A 17,410-nucleotide genomic window follows, 5' to 3' on the forward strand; every position below is an offset into this window, starting at 1 on the left:
GAGCAAAATGACAGGCATAAATCATCGCTTGTCAGTAATTAGATATAAATGAATGAGTGAGATTATTAGAATACACACAAAAAAATCCTATTATATGCTGTTCACAGGATACAGACTTTAAATTCAAAGATACAAATAAAGTTAAGATGATGGGAAAAGATATATCATGCAAACAGCAACCATAACAGCTGGAACAGCTAAACTAATATCAGACAAAATAGATTTTTTAAGATGTTAGAGACAAATAGGGGCATTTTATAAAGTTACAATGGTCAGTCCACCAGGAAGATGATATAAGCATATAGGCACATAACAACAGAGCCCAAGATACATGAAGCAAAACCTGACAGCATCAAAGCAGAAATGGAAAATTCAACAATGACTGCTGGAGACTTCAATACACCACTTTCAATAGTGGATAGAACAACTAGGTAGATGATAAACAAGGAAATAGAAGAACTGAATAACATTATCAACCAAGAAGACCTAACAGACAACTTACTTATAAGACACTTAATCCAACAATAGCAGCAGAATATACATACTCCTCAACTAAACGTGAAGAATTATCTAAGTTAGATCATATGTTAGGCCACAAAACGAGTTTCAATAAATTTAAAGGACTGAAATTATACAATGTATGTTCTCTCTCCACAATGGAATAAAATTAGAAATCAATAACGCAAGAAAATTTGGGAAATTCACCAAGTTATGGAAATTAAACAATAAATTCCTAAATACCCATTGGGTCAAAGAAGAAATCATAAGGGAAAATAGAAAATACTTTGAGATAAATGAAAAAACAACCCAAAACTTATGCAATGAAAGCAGCGCTCGGGGGAAATTTATATCTATAAATGCCTACAGTAAAAAAGAGAAAGGATTTCAAATTAATAACCCAACTTCTCAGCTTAAGGAACTGAAAAAAAGCAAATTAATTCCGAAGCTAGCAGAGGGAAGGATATAATAAAGGTTAGGGTGGTAACAAATGACAGGGAACAGGAAAACAATAGAGAAAAATCAATAAAACCAAAAGTTGGTTTGCTGAAAAGATCAACAAAACTGACAATCCTATAGCTAGACTGACTATGAATAAAAGATTCAAATTTCTAAAATTGGGAATGAAATAGGAGACAATACTACAAACCTTACAAAAAGAAAACGGGAATTATATCCAAAGGGGCAAAGCAAGATGGTAGAATAGAAGCCTATGCCATTCATCCTCCCTCCCCACACAGAAACACGAAATTTTAACAATTATCTGCACACACAAAAGCATCGTCACAAGAACCAAAAATCAGGTAAGCAATCACAGTACCTGGTTTTAACTTAATATTTCTGAGAGTCATTGAAGAGGATAGGAGAGACAGTCTTGACTCACAGACAGCACCCCTCCTCCATCTCCTGGTAGCGACCATGCCTTTGCAGGTAGGGAGCATATGGACCAGACCTAACCAGAGGGGAATTGCCCTTCCCAGTGGTCAGACCTTAAGCTTTTGCAGGCCTCGCCACCGTGGGCCAAAGTGCTCTGGGGTTCTAGGTAAATTTGGAAGGCAGTCTAGGACACAAGGACTGCAATTCCCAGGTGAGTCCTAGTGCTGAGCGGTGGACTAGGGTGGCACATGACCTAGTGAGACACATACCTAATGGAGTGCTTGCAGTACCCCTCCCTCAACACCAAGCAGTGCAGCTAGCATCAAGGAAATGTTTAAGGAGAGAAGAGTAAAGAGGACTTTGTCTTGCATCTTGGATACCAGCTCAGCCACAGTAGGATAGAGCACTGGGCAGTCATGAGGCCCCCATTCCAGGCCCTAGCTCATGGACAACATTTCTAGACACACCCTGGGCTAAGAAGGAACCCACTGTCTTGAAGGGAAGAATCCAGTTTTGGCAGGATTCGTCACCTGCTGACTAAAGAGCCCTTGAGCTTTGAATAACCAGCAGCAATACCTAGGGAATATACTGTGGGCCTTGGGCTCTGAGATGTGCTGTCTTCAAGTAAGACTCAGCACATTCCCAGCTGTGGTGGCTACAATGAGAGACTCCTGTTTGAGAAAAGCAGAGGAAAAAGTAAAGGGAACTTTGTCTTGCTCCTTAGGTACCAGCTCAGCTACAATGTGGTAGAACAATGAGGAGGCTCTTGGACAGCATTTCTGGACCTGCTCTGGGCCAGAGGGGAGCCCCCTGCCCTGAAGGGTGAGTCCCAGACCTGGCAGCATTCACCACAAGCTGAATGAAGAGCCCTGGGGCTTTAAGTGAATGTTGGAAATGGCCTGGAAGAGCCCCCCAAGGGACAGGGTTGGTCGTGGCCACAGGGAGAGGCACCTCTGCCTGTGGAAGGGGGAGGGAAGAGTGGGAAGTACTTCGTCTTGTGGTTTAAGTGCCAGCTAAACCACAGTAGAACAGAGCATCAGGTAAATTTCTAAGATTTTTAAATTCTAATCCCTGGGTTATTACCCTGATACCAAAACCAGACAAAGATACATTAAGAAAACTATAGGCCAGTATCTCTGATGAATATTGATGCAAAAATCCTCAATAAAATACTAACAAACTGAATTCAACAATTCAGTTTATATTACAATAAATTAGATAACATAGATGAAGTAGACAAATTTTTAGAAAAACAAAAACCACCAAAGCTGACCTACCAATAAACAAAAAATCTGAATAAACTTATGAGAAGTAAAGAGATTGAATTACTGGTTTTAAAACTTTCCACCAGTAAAAGCCCAGGACCAGATGGCTTCACTGGTGAATTCTGCCAAACATTTGAATTCATATACCAGTTCAGAATTGACAGCAGTTCTTTACAAGCTCTTCAAAAACAGAAGAGGAAATACTTCTCAACTCATTCTATGAGAACAATACTACCCTGATACCAAAACCAGACAAAGACATCATACGGAAAGAAAACTAGACACCAATAATTCTTTATGAATATAGATGTAAAATTCCTCAACAAAATCCTAGGAAACCTAATCCAGCAACATATAAAAAGAATGAGGCCCCATTACCATGTGACAATTTTCCTAAGAGTGCAAGGACAGTTCAACATACAAGAATCAATCGATATAATACACCAGATTAAATGAGTAAAGGACTAAAACTGCATGATCATCTCAACAGGTGCAGGATAAGCATTTGACATAAGCCAACACATTTTCATGAGAAAAAGACTCAACAAACTACAAAGAGGAAGGAACTTCCCCAACCTGATAAAGGCCATATATGAATAACCCACAGCTAATATCATACTTAATGGTGAAAGACTGAATTATTTCTGCATAAGATCAGAATCAAGACAAGGATGTTGTTTCCTGCCACTTTAATATTGTACTAGAGATTCTAGCCAGGGCAGTTGAGGGCAGGGGAAGGCACCCAAATTGGAAAGGAGATGTAAAACTGTATCTATTTGCAAATGGCTTGATATTATATAGGGAGAACCCTAAAGAATGCATGCACACACACACAAAACCTATTAGAGCTAATAAATGAGCTCTTCAAAGCTGCAGAGTTTGGGCAGAGTTGCTAGCTGCTCTGGTACTGGAAACCCAATTTAGCTGGGGGTTGTCAAAACAAATGGGTACGGGGTTTCTTTTGCAAGTGGTGGAAAGGTTGTAAATTGATCTTGGTGATAGTTGCACAACTCTATGAATATACTAAAAACTACTGAATTTTACACGAAATGAGGGAAAAGTTGTAGTGTGGTGGGCCCCCCACCATGTTACTTAAGAGTGTATGTCCACGGCTTGAAACTTCAAGGCTTGGCGGTGAGCCAAGGCCATGGTGCCCAGCCAAGGAGCAGGTGTCCTTGGGAACCCAAACATCCTGGAATGGATCTGGGAACCTACTACAGCAAACAGTCTCATTGCACACAGTAGGCAAAGAGCCAGGAAATTAGCTTAAAAGCAGCTTAGAGATGGGAGGCAGGGCAGATCTCTGGAGTTGTCCTGCTGCTGCCCAGGAGTGCCCTGTATGTAAGTCCTAATAAACTCCTAAGATGGACTTCTTTGGTACCTTGGCTCCTTCCCAGTTTGGGGGGCCCAGTTTGAGGGAATGTTACAGTGCCAGGCTTTTCTCATAACGAAGATATATGTGAATTAAATATCAATAAAGCCATTTAAGAAAATATGCCTTAGAAAGATGTGATTTAAAAGTAATGTGTGTGCGTGTCTAAACAAACTTCAACATTCCTTAAAGGAATACATGAACATACAACACTCAACAAAGCAAAATGAACAGTATCTGGCATCCAATCAGCAATTACTAGGTATAGGAAGAAGCAGAAAAATGTGACCCATACACGAGACAAAAATAAGTCAATAGGAACAGGCCAAGAAATGCCCAAGATGATGGAATTAGCAAATATTTAAAAATAACCATTATAAATATTATAATATCCACAAGGGTTTAAAGGAGAATGTTCATTCTTTTAAAATCTTTCATTACTCTCATTATGTTGAATAATATAAAAAGAACCAAATGGAACTTCTAGAGATGAAACATGCAATATTAGAAACGCAACATGTTCTAGATGGGATTAACAGCAAATCAGACTCTGCAGAAGAAAAGATCAGTGAATTTGAAGGCATAACAAAAGAAAATCTCCAAACTGAAGCATAGGGTAGGAGGAAGGCTCTTAAAAAATGGAAATGAACAGAACTTTGGTGAACTGTGATACGATCATCAAGAAGTGGCCAGACGTGGTGGCTCACGCCTGTAATGCCAGCACTTTGGGAGGCCCAGGCGGGCAGATCACTTGAGCTTAGGAGTTTGAGACTAGCCTGGACAACATGGCAAAACCCCCCATCTCTACAAAACATACAAAAATTAGCTGGGTGTGGTGGCACATGGCTGTAGTCCCAGCTACTCAGGAGGCTGAGGTGGGAGGATGGCTTGAGCCCAGGAGGCAGAGGTTGCAGTGAACCGAGATTGCACCATTGCACTCCAGCCTGGCTGGGCGACAGAGCAGAACCCTCTCTCACTAACAAAACAACAACAACAAAATCACTGAGTGTAATACACATTTAATTGGAACACTCCACTCAATAATAGAAGAATATACATCTTTTCAAGTTTACAAAGAACATTTATGGCTGGGCGTGGTGGCTCACGCCTGTAATGCCAGCACTTTGGGAGGCCGAGGCGGGCGGATCACGAGGTCAGGAGATCGAGACCATCCTGGCTAACACAGTGTAACCCTATCTCTACTAAAAATACAGAAAATTAGTGAGGCGTGGTGGCGGGCGCCTGTAGTCCCAGCTACTGGGGAGGCTGAGGCAGGAGAATGGCGTGAACCCGGGAGGCGGAGCTTGCAGTGAGCGGAGATCCTGCCACTGCACTCCAGCCAGGGCGACAAAGCGAGACTCCGTCTCAAAAAACAAAAAAAGAACATTTACCTTGATAGACTATATTCTGTGCCATAAAATAAATCTCAAATTTTAAAAGACCAAAGTCAGAAAAAGGTGTTTCGACAACAAAAGCAGTATTTAGCACTAAACGGCTATATTATAAAAGAAGCAATACATCAAGTCGGAAACCTAGCCTTCTACCTTAAGAAACCAGAAAATAAAGAGCAAAATAAACCCAAAGCAAGTAGAAGAAAGGAAATAATAAAAAGCATAAGTTAATGAAATAGAAACAGAAAATAGAGAAATCCCATGGAACCAAAAGTTGGTTCTTTGAGATCAACACAATTAACTCTTTAGGCAGACCAATGAAGAGAAAAAAAGAACATACATTACCAATATGAAGAGTGAGAGCAGTAACATCGGTAGAGTCTACAGATATTAGAAGGATAATAAAGAAATACTATGAACAACTCTATGGACTTGTGAATCTGGTGCTGCCTGAAGAGTAGGAAGACATGACCTCAAGCAGGCTACAGCCCTGATAATGTGTGACTGAAGCTTCCCTAACAATGCCATATCAAGAATTTCCAAGGTACTGTCATAGGATCACCTAACTTCCCAAGACCTGAAGATCTCGAGAGCTTTCATATGGAGTCCCCAACATGTCCCCGTTCCTCATAATATTCGTTAATGGTTGTTGCTTATTTTGTTACTGTGGCATGTACTATGCAAAGTGCCCTAGCTCCTCCAGAGATGCCCTGTCCCAAACCTGGACTTGCCGTCAGAAACCAAGCAAGTGCGTGGTACCTGCCTTCTTGGGCCGGGCAGCCATCTTTCCCAGCATTCTTGCAGAGCCCGAGCTCCTCGCAAGTTCAAATCCCACCTCATAATGCTGGATGTCTGCGTCAGGCTGCATGAAGTAAGGTCGCCCGCTGAGGGCTCCCTGCAGGGTCAGGCATTTCTTCCGTCACCTGGGGCTCCCTGTCCAAAACCAGGGGTGCCGGTACCCTGCTCAGGGATGCCGGTCCTCTGTGGTGTGGAAGAGGTGGGGCTGGACTCTGTCGCCATCACCCTCGACTCGCGCATGGGGTTATCTGCGTCCAAGGCTGCCCTCGGGGCGACCACCGATGAGCCCATGGAGCCTGAGCCGAAACAACTGGCTGGTGAGTAGGAGGCCGGGTATGGGCAGCCCACGCAGCTGGTGCAGTCTGAGTGGGGAAGAACCTTTTCTCCTTCCGCTCCCCCTCCCCCTCACCTCAGTGCCCTCCCCTTTTCCACGTCCCTGCAGGAGGGGGAGTTTGAGCTGTCATTTCTAGTAATCTTTGAGCAGAGAGGGGAACCTCTGGTGGGTTGTTTGTTTGTTTGTTTGTTTTTTGAGACAGAGTCTCGCTGTGTTGCAGGCTGGAGTGCAGTCGTGCGATCTCAGCTCACTGCAACCTCTGCCTCCCTGGTTCAAGCGATTCTCCTGCCTCAGCCTCCTGACTTGCTGGCATTACTACAGTAGCCACCACGCTCAACTAATTTGGTATTTTTAGTAGAGACGGAGTTTCTCCATCTTGGTCAGGCTGGTCTCGGAACTCCTGACCTCAGGTGATCCGCCTGCCTCAGCCTCCCACAGCGACCTCTGGTGTTTTTAACTACAAATTCCAAAATATTTAGAAATTATTCAACTAAGATAGGAGACAAAGAGGGTGGAATAATAACCCAGGCTTCTTAGAAAGGTCTCATTTCCCAAGTTCACCCCAGTGCCCTTATAAATTGTAACATTCAGCGAGTCTTCTGAAGGAGTCTATTGAACAGATTCTCCCTTAGGTATTCCTAACCTAACGCCCATGAATAGGCTTTACAGTGTCCATGGCACAATTTTTGTGCCCTGTGTATGTTTCTAGGAGAAAGATTTTTGATTCCTAGAGTGACCCGTTGCTCAAAGGATAGACTCCCAGTCTACCCAGTCTAGCCCCATTCCCTGTTGTTTGAGCTTGTAGTGAGCAGTGACTTGATAAACAATGTGTGCTATTGGCAGAGTATACTTAAATTTTACAGCTATTGAAAGCTGCATAGCTAGCTCACTGTTTTGATCACCCCTTTATTTTGGTATTTTACTTAAACTATTCATTGACTTAATCTGTATTTGCCTTCTGAAGTTTTATCTTCTTATCATCGTGCTAATGTGCATGTGTTACAGCAAGTTACTAAGTTAAATAGAGATTAATTTCATATATATATATATATATGTTTGCAAAGCATCATTCTCAGCAGGCCACATACTGGATTCTCTGTATATATTATACAGTCCTGGATACTTATGTAATATATGCCAGAATTGGCTTCTGAAGACCTAAAGAAATGCTCATTAATGAATAAGTGCCATGGATGAAGTTGTGGCATAATGATAGTTTGTAGACAGTTTTGAAAGCAAAGAGGATTTTGAACTGGTAAAAAGTAGGGAATCATTGCCATGTTCTTGAATGTGAAAATCAAATTATGAAACTTAACTTTTGAGGGGCTGTATGAAATGAATTCATGAATGGTTATAGGCATGAGGCCAGAAATTTAAAAGCTGTCACAATAAACTAGGTACAAAGCTATGAGGTAGTGGACTCAAGAAAAAGAAGCAATAAATAAAAGGATACGGGATGCAGATAAAAGGATCAGAGATGGAGTGACAGTACAAAGAAATTTCCTAACTGAACCTTCATGGAATGACAGTTTTCTTGAGAGAAGTAGTGACAGTGGTTAATAGCTTGGTCTCTAGGGTCAAACAAATCTAGTTTCAAATCCCAGCCCTGCCATTTAACTACCTGTATGATCTTGGGTATGTTACCTTCTTCAGTACTGTTCATTCATTTAATAAGTATTGACCAAAACCTGTTATGTGCCATCTGCTTTGCTGGGCCTTGAGGACCAAAATGGATTCATTCCCTCCCCTCATCAAGTATGCAAGATAACTAAAGGCATTAAATATCATGTAACATATAACAGTGCAAATTGTAATACATGTAATGAAGAAAATGTTTTTGAGGATTCCCTATGTCATTTCTCCAACATTTGATTGCATCTGTACTTAAGTTAAAATTACCAATTTTGGTTTTGAAAGTTATTTCTCAGTCTGTATTCTAATGCTTGTCATTGTCTCTAATTTAGATCTAATACAGTACATCAGTGAAACTAACATAAGCGTTGAACATCTGGCTAATGTTCTTTCTGAAAAAACTGGGAGCAGTAGCTGGGTGGTGGTGTTCAAAGCCCTGGTTACTGTACATCACCTCGTGGTGCACGGAAATGAGGTGAGCGTAAGCATGCAATTGCAAAATGTTCTTGGTTTGTCAAGGGCTTACTACCTTTTACTTTAATTAGTGGCAAGTGAGGGAAGTGAATAGCAGTATGTATTTAAAATATTTTTATCTGTTTTTATTAATGCATATATCTTTGTGATCAGTATTCTTTGAGGTGTACCATTTTAGTCACTGATAAAATAGCCACTAGATAACAATGTCCATAATAGAGTGGATATTTCTGTCAATTCTTTAGAGGATTTAGACCCTGCTTTACTTTGACAGGAGAGACTACACCTAAGCATATTACCTCATCACCTACCCATCTCTCTATATTTTACAGAACAACTGGAATGCTCCATAACATTAAATTACTTATTATTTTCTATTTTAAATTCACAGGCATTTTCCCTCAGTAAGTTTTGTATTAAAAAATCAGGGTTTAGAAATTGACTGGATTTTGAAACTCATTATAAAGCAACAGTAATTACACAGTAGAGTATTGGTAAAAAATAGAACATATATATAAATGGAACACAATAGAGAGCTTGGTTATAGAACTACACTTATATGGGAACTTGGTGGCACTAAAAAATGTGGGGAAAAGCATAGGGGAAGGAATTTAAAATAAAGCCTATCGGCACAAGCAGCATCCCTATGGAAAAAATGAGAATGAGATGCTTATGTTACCCCATATACAAAAATAAATTCCACATGGATGAAATATCTAAATTCAAAAAATAGATACAATTGAAGAAAATGTAGGAGAATATGCTTATGACATTTGGGTAGGGAAGGCGCCATAGTTAAAAGAAGATATTTGCAACATATATACTATAGACTAAAGGTTAATATTCAGAATACATAATTAGTAAGAAAAAGGCACTACAATAGACTAATGAGCAAAAGAAATGAACAGAGGGTTTATAGAAAAGGAAAACAGAATGTCTAATAATCATCTGAGAACATGCTCATATTAGCAAAAATTAAAATTTCTGACAGTATGAATAGTTGGGAGGACATTGAGGTAATGGGAATTCACATACTCTGTGGATACATGTAGCTGCTGCAGTTTATCACTGTGGAGCGGAGAACATTGAGACACATTTAGAAAGTTGAAAATGCCCATCCCAGTGACTCAGCAAATCCACTTCTCACATCATGTTTATAATAATGAAAAACTAGAAATCACCTAAATTTCCATCACTAGAGAACAGATAAAATTTAGTGTAGTTATACAATAAAATGCTGTATTACATTAAATGGGATTGTATACCAATAAGGCTAGACCTCAAAAACAATGCTAATAGAAGAAGCAAATTGTAGAATGACACTTAGAGTGCAAAACTACTTACGTAAAAAATTTTAAATACACACAGTACTTGTCCATGGAACAAATACATGTGAAACTATGAGGAAAATAGATTGTAAAGATAATGCATTAAAATTATGATACCAGTTACTTCTAGGTAGAAGCAGGAAATGGATCTCAGGGATGGGGCTTTATCCGTAATCATTTATTTTCTCTTATTTTAATAATAGACTTGAAGCAGATATGTCAGAAAGTTAGCAGTTATCATTTCTAGGTAGTGGGGTCCACAGATGTATCATATTATTATTTGTATACTTCCGTAACTTAAAATTACTCAAAATCAAGAGTGGGGCATGGCTAGATAGAAAGTCTTAGAGGGAAACAGTGTGTATTCACATGAGCTTTAATGTTTAACTCCTTGTTTATTTGGGGGGTATATAAATAGAGGAGAGTTGGCAGCTGCAAATCTTTATGTTGGCCAGCACAGGATGTGATTGTGCGCAACTTAATCAATGTTCCTGAAATAGATACAAGGTGTGTGAGAGAATTAAGTATACATTCATAATGACAATCATTAAGGAACTTTTCGTGTGTACAGAAACTAATTTTAGAATTTGGCACATTTGTTTGACAGCGTTTCATTAAACATGTTTCATGTCAGAGCTCTTTGTTCACTTTACACAATTTCCTGGATAAAAGTGTCATAGAAGGTAAGATGATTCTTTGATGGAAATATTTCCATATGCCAAAGAGGGAAAAGTTCTGAAAATTGTGCCTAGTTAAAAAAGTGTCTAAATTATGAAGGCTGCGATGTGCTATACATTTTAAGAATGTAAATAATCCCCAAATTCATTGATACAATGTATATTTGGAGCTTACTAAGAATAACAGAATATGCCATATGCTAGAGACAGAAAAGTTAATGAGACCTACAGGTCTTTGCTCAGTGAAGCCTTGTCCAGCCTACCAAAAATTGCAGCACCTTTATACCAGTTCTCTGCCTGGGTTTATTCTTTCCCCTTCTCCCTGACTGTCTCTGTGTTCCTTTTTTTTTTTTTTTTTTAACATACTTGTCTGTCATTTCCCATTGAAATGTAAGCCCTATGAGGGCAGGAATATTTGTCTGTTTTTTTCACTGCTGAACTTCCAGCACTTAATACATCGCCTGGCTTATAGTAGGCACTCAGTGATTGTTTAATGAATGAATAAATTGAAGGGGAATCAGCATACATTTGGAGGTCGAGTAGAGAGTAGTTGAGTTTGTACCATGGCCTTTCTTCTCCTTTTTCTCTATGAAGTAGGCTGCAGGTCATTTGCTGAGTGGAGGGAGAGGGGAGGAGGGATCGTGGCAGTGGGATGAGGAGAGTAAGGAAAATGCTAACAATTTATAATAGTTTCTGTGAAAATGTCGAAGGAGCTGATACAGTTCAATTATTTCATCTGTTCAGGAATGTCACCATCAATATCCCATTAAGGGATGATATCAAAGCTCTAAGGAAATAAAAATTAATCTTTAACAGAAAGCTGGAAGAATGTTGGAGTAGGTGATTAATAAAGGCCATTCTAGCTTTTGTGCTTCAAAGATATTGTTGAAGTATACAGGTGAATGTGGAATAAGTCTTTGCATTTATTGACATATTGTAAAAAGCTACTGTTGGTTGAATTGGAAATAATCGAAATATCTCATTTTTAGGCTATACTACGTCAACCTTCATCAGACGATACAGCAAGTACTTAAATGAAAAGTCACTTGCATATAGAATGATCTCATCTGACATCACAAAAACCAAGAGAGGGTCAGTAAATATCATTAGTTTGTAAGCAAGAAGTACTGAAGCTTACATGTGGCCTGCTTTGTAGTTTGTCAAAAACAGCCCTATTTCAAGATGCTGATGTCACAGAGCTTCTCAAACTCTTAATTATTGAGGTTCATGAATTTCTTTTATCTTTTATAGGACAGATTGTGTGATAAGAAACTATGAATACTGAAGAGCTGCTAAACACACTTCCAGTTATTCAAACCCAGTTTAATGCAACATAAGAGCTTTATAAATTTTGTTAAAAAATATAGTAAATAGCATCCTGTAACTATAGGTAGGAGAAATAATTTTCTAACTGTGGTGTTAATTGGTTACATTTTTATTTAATTTTCAGGCAAATCCTGATGAACTAACTAATGGTATAATACATGCTGCTTTTATGCTCCTCTTTAAAGATTCTCTTTGTCTCTTTGCAGCTTATAATGAAGGGATCCTTAATCTGCTAGGTAGGATAAAGAATAAACTTTTTAAATGATTACTTTTTAAAGCATAAAATGGTAAAATAATTTATTTGTAAAAATCCCTTGTCTCTACATTTAGACTCACATTTGCTTTAGATACAAAATAGAAAATCTTTGCAGGGTCATGTATACTTTTCAATACAAATATTATATTGCTTCATTGGTTAAACATTATTTGGCTAATTAGCTACAAAACTTTTCCACTTTTATGTAAGTGCTAACTGATATTTCTGGGAAATTTGTCAGGGAATCAACCTAGGTTGCCATGTTTATTCATTATATGGTAATAAGGCCCATTTCCACCAAGTTCAAATAACACAGTTTTGACTTTCCTAAGAAGGTAAAGCCTATAACATAAGTAATTGTTATTGATGATATACAAGCATATATTTTTAGACTTTTCAGGAAATTACTGTCATCATTTAGCCCTAATGAATGATTCATTTAGCTGCAATTATTCTCTAAACTTTATTGACGGGAATTTGATAGCTTTCCTTATACTGAAGAAATACGTAGTATTATACATTTGTAGGGTTATAAGAGAGTAGGAAACACAGCTCTTTCCCTCAAAGGGTTGCAGAGCTTTGTATTAATCAAAAAGACTATAGACTAGAAGTCGTTGAAATTAAAATCTAAACTATCTGTGCATGCTATTAAATTCCATATACCCAGCACCAGTATTTTGCATACAGTAGTTACTCCATAAAAAATAGTTGATTATGGGGATTGAGCAGTGCTATTTCTTGTTATTAAAACAGAAAATAACTTGATTAAAATTATAATTGTTTTGAACAGGTTAAATTCATATCCAGAATTAGCTTAAAATAGAATAATCAGAATGGAGTAAAACTTGAAAATTGCTAAGATATTGGCTCCTTTATGGTAATTTTTTTCTATTTTTAGACAAATATTTTGACATGAGGAAGAACCAATACAGGGAAAGTTTGGATATTTACATCAGGTTCCTTAGAGGAACAACCAAATTGACACAGTTTCTGAAAGTTGCAGAGGTACAGAAATCCATTTCTACTTAAGGTGTTTCTTTTTTTGCAATAATTTAGTATCAGTTGAAACTATACCTCTTTCCTCCACCACCATAACCACACAAACACACAGAAATTGGTAGTTGTTTTAACTACTTTGTAAACAGTAAAACTAAAACTAAAACTAAAGTTAGGTACTTCAAATGTACTATCCAATGCACTTGCACTCAAAAGCAATCTTACAAGGACTTCTGTTTGCAGCCATAAAGATAACCAGTATGAAGCTTACCCTCCCACCAGAAACAACTCTAAAAGTAGACCAAAATATATATGACATAAGTCTTTTTAGGTAGTGAACAATAGGTAGGTTTGTGGTCAGTGACAGAAACACTTGAGGTGAGCCCCATGTTCTCCCTGACACTCAGAGAACCCAAGCAGGATAAATACAAAGAGAACCACACGGAGGCGAGTGATAGTCAAGCTTCTGAAAACCAAAGAGAACAAAGACATATTACCCATGGGAGAATGACAATACGAATAATCGCTGACTTCTGACTACTTGAAAAATTAGAACACGTTTGTATGATATCCAAAATGCAGCTTAGCTCTTCTTAAATCAGCAAAGACTCAATAAGCTGGAAACCATCATTCTCAGCAAACTAACACAAGAAGAGAAAACCAAACACCGCATGTTCTCGCTCATAAGTGGGAGTTGAACAATGAGAACACGTGGACACACGGAGGGGAACATCACACACCGGGGCCTGTCAAGGTGTGAGGGGTTACAGGAGGGACAGCATTAGGAGAAATATCTAATGTAGATGACGGGTTGATGGGTGCAGCAAACCACCATGGCACGTGTATACCTATGTAACAAACCTGCACATTCTGCACATGTACCCCAGAACTTAAAGTATAATGAAAAAAATAAAAATAATAAAAAAAAGTCTATCCTTAGGATAAATATAAGGGTGTCCTTAAGTGTGCGAGGCATACTTTAGCCTGATAAGGTACCAGCCCAGGAAGACATCATACTCTTGGGGTATTTTCTCTTTCATGCACACAATGATCTCTCAGTTACATTTTTGTTGTTGCCACTCCCTGCTGTAACGTGTACTTTCCCCCTCTTTTTTGTTTCAGCAAGTTGGAATTGACCAGAGCAACATTCCATATATTACTCAGGTCAGTGTATCTCTCCTATGTATTTAAGTGACATTTTTGTCTTTGTTTATGTGTGTTTATTATATTAATCATCATCTGAGACTCTCCATCCTTTGCTATATACTTATGTGTGTGCGTTTTCATTTCTCCATAAGTAACATATATATGTGTGCTTATTATGTGTGTATGTGTGTGTATGTGTATAACAACTAGACCATGCTTTCAATATTATCAGTAGAAACAGCAGGGTATTTGGAATAAAGAACTTAGATTTGAGGACTGCCCTGTCCACCTTTCAGGTATATGGTCTCAAGCAACTCATTTCCATTCTCTGTTCCTTATTTCTGCAACTGCAAAATGGGTATGATGCACCACCTGGCTCATAGTAGTGTTGTAAGAATCAAAGGAGCTCAGGCTTTTTTTCTTCCTCAGCAACTAGTTCTCAGGGATCCCCTCATGGGCATAGGTGTGATCTGGGGTAGAGGTGGCAGTGCTGGAGGTGTGGACAAGATGGGCCTCAGGCAACCTGCTTGTGGATCCTACTTAGCCCTCTGGACCTGCCTGTGCTCCAACCCAGATATATCATGGGGCCTGAGCAGCAGGGCTTCGGGTCCAGCCTGTACCTACTACAGAGCCCTTTCCTACTCTGGGCCCCCAAATTTAGGTGGCAGGCCTAAATTTTAGGCCACCTGGGATATGGATGAGAGCAGTTTTCCATCATGTGGGAATATGCTGTCTCCAGAGCCCAAAGAAGCCTACCAGGTATCATGTATCCTTTTTTGTTGTGGGAGGTACAAGATGCAATACTTTATCTTTTATTTTGGATGTGATGTCCTGGTATGCCTCTGACCACTGGAACCCCCCAAATTTTATCAGTGTGAAAAGAATGTAGACTGCATGTATCTTTCACTATACTGCCCACTGCCTGCTCATCTGATCCTATGAGCATGACATCATGGATACAGTGGATCAATTTCATGCTCTGAGGAGTGACCAGATGTTCTAGACTTCTAAGTTTATTATGACAGAAGATAAGAGAGTTAACACAGCCATGGGTATAAAACTGAAAATGTAAAGTGTTGTTCACTCCATGTGCCTGTGAACTCTTTCTGAGTCACACTTCTGATGGTGATAGAAAGCAACACAGTCACCAAACCAGCAGCCACATACTATGTACCTAAAGCTGCATTAACTCCACCTCTACCAAAGAAGCTATCATGGCTGGCATAGTGGCTACAATTGGGGTACTACTTGATTGATTTTGCTGTAGTTGTTAATCTCCAGAACCCAACTGGTTTTGATGGGGAATGGGGACTATCACCACTAATATAATCCTTTCTACTATTTAGATTTGTGCTAATTTCTGCCATCCTCTTGGGAGGTAGTCCTGTTTTTTTTTTGTTTTTTTTTTTTTGTTTTTTTTTTTTTTAATCTACTGTTTTGCTTGGAGGGTGATTGGGGGCTATATCAGAGGCACGCCCCTAGCTGAGTTTTGCTGTGGCTTAACTATAGTTATAGGCCTAGAGGACAGGAATGGAGGTGGGAGCAGATCCTGATGGGGCGTGTAACTTGTGGAGTAGAGGCCTCTGTATCATCTCCAACAAAGGAGGCTCAGAGGTTTCTGGAAAATCTGGAGACTCAAGACTTTCAAAGCCATTCCCCAGCCGTCCTCATCCTACATATCAGCGACTGGTGTGGCAGACCTGCCTTGGTTGGGACTAGAAGAATGAAGGATTATCTGAGATAACACATGTGGAATGCTCAGACAGTGCCTGGTTCATGTGGCAGTCATGTGTATGTGAAGAAGCCTGTGAAGAGAGAGAAAATGAAGATGTAGGGGAGAGAGGATGGTTGCAGATGCAAATAAAATGTTAGGTTTAGTGGCAGAGAAGGAGGGATTTTTTGGCTGATGGCTTATAAATCTTTGAAGGAAAGGAATGTTCTCTCAAGTATACACAGCACAAATGTTCCTTCATGTGCAGACAAGTACAAAGGCAGCTTGCACGTAGCCCTGAAATCCCACAAAGTGGTCCACAATGGGAACCACTGTTGGGTGAAATAATGCATGGCTTCCTGAATGAGAACTCAGATGACCAGTGGTGGGAAGAGAGAGAGACAATGAGAATGTCTGGGTTAGTAGGGGAAAAGACAGAGTTTCATTGCCTCATGGCGACATAACCAGTTGATTTCAATAAACATTCATTCGTAAACATGCTTGACTCCTTTTCAGTTATAATGAATGAGACACAATCCCGGCCCCTGAGTTCCCGAAAAAGACTGAACAAAAATTATACATGAAGAATCACTAGGTATCCATCACAATGTAGTCCTCTGACTTTTTTCTACATTGACCTTTCTTCCCTAAGGGAGGTGGTGGGGGCAGCAAGGGGACCTTTGCTAGGAACCACAGTCTCAGCCATTGTCAGGATGCAGATGAGCATTAACTGACCAGCACCTGTGCTTAGAGTTCTAAGGGCCACATTTCCCACCAGTCCACCCTCCTCCTTACCTCAGCTCTGGTCTTCCTGAGATCAAAAATGAAGTAGATGGTTGCAGGAGAGCCTGCAAAAGGCAGGCAGGGATCTTGTTGGTAAACTTTCATGCAGATTCATTCCTCTGTAAATCAACCCTTTTTCTGGAAGAGCTTCCTTATCAGTACGCTGGGCCCTGGCCCTCAGCCAGTACAGAAAGTCATTTGTCAAGGCCTTCAGTTGGCAGACGTGCTCCCTGGACTACGTGCTTTCTCGGGTGTCCCAGAAACCCTGGAATGGAGTGAAATGCAGGGCTACGTGGGAGAGCAGGGAGGCAAGAATTAAGTCGGCCCCACCTTTGCCCAACTCAGTGGGTCTCCTTGAGAGAGGTCTGCAGTTTCAAGGAGACTTTTCAGCCAATCTGCTGCGAGATCCTGTGAAGGGGTGTGAAGGTCTTCCTCTGTGACTATAGATTGGCCAGTCTCTCCTTGTGTGTCCAACAGTTTTCATTATACTTTATGTGAATTAATGCAAAACTGCTAGGTTTAAACTGCTCACCATTTTAGGGATCCC

General features: G+C 39.7%; 2 protein-coding genes across 2 annotated transcripts in view; one reads left to right on the forward strand and one right to left on the reverse strand.

Annotated features, from left to right (window-relative positions):
- The window catches only part of MTCP1 (mature T cell proliferation 1), a 74,565-nt gene extending 57,579 nt beyond the window's left edge, over nt 1-16,986 (reverse strand). The window contains exon 1 of the mRNA XM_055106760.2: nt 16,876-16,986. The gene's annotated coding sequence lies outside the window, so the exon portion shown is untranslated. The remainder of the gene's footprint in view (nt 1-16,875) is intronic.
- Nucleotides 7,976-17,410, forward strand: part of LOC117977549 (phosphatidylinositol-binding clathrin assembly protein-like) — a 69,812-nt gene continuing 60,377 nt past the window's right edge. The window contains exons 1-4 of the mRNA XM_063601594.1: nt 7,976-8,641; nt 10,576-10,651; nt 11,635-11,737; nt 14,346-14,387. Coding sequence (XP_063457664.1) covers nt 8,474-8,641; nt 10,576-10,651; nt 11,635-11,737; nt 14,346-14,387 — 389 coding nt within the window. The 5' untranslated portion in view covers nt 7,976-8,473. The remainder of the gene's footprint in view (nt 8,642-10,575; nt 10,652-11,634; nt 11,738-14,345; nt 14,388-17,410) is intronic.

Source organism: Pan paniscus, chromosome X (genome assembly GCF_029289425.2).
Source record: "Pan paniscus chromosome X, NHGRI_mPanPan1-v2.0_pri, whole genome shotgun sequence".
Lineage (NCBI taxonomy): Eukaryota > Metazoa > Chordata > Mammalia > Primates > Hominidae > Pan > Pan paniscus.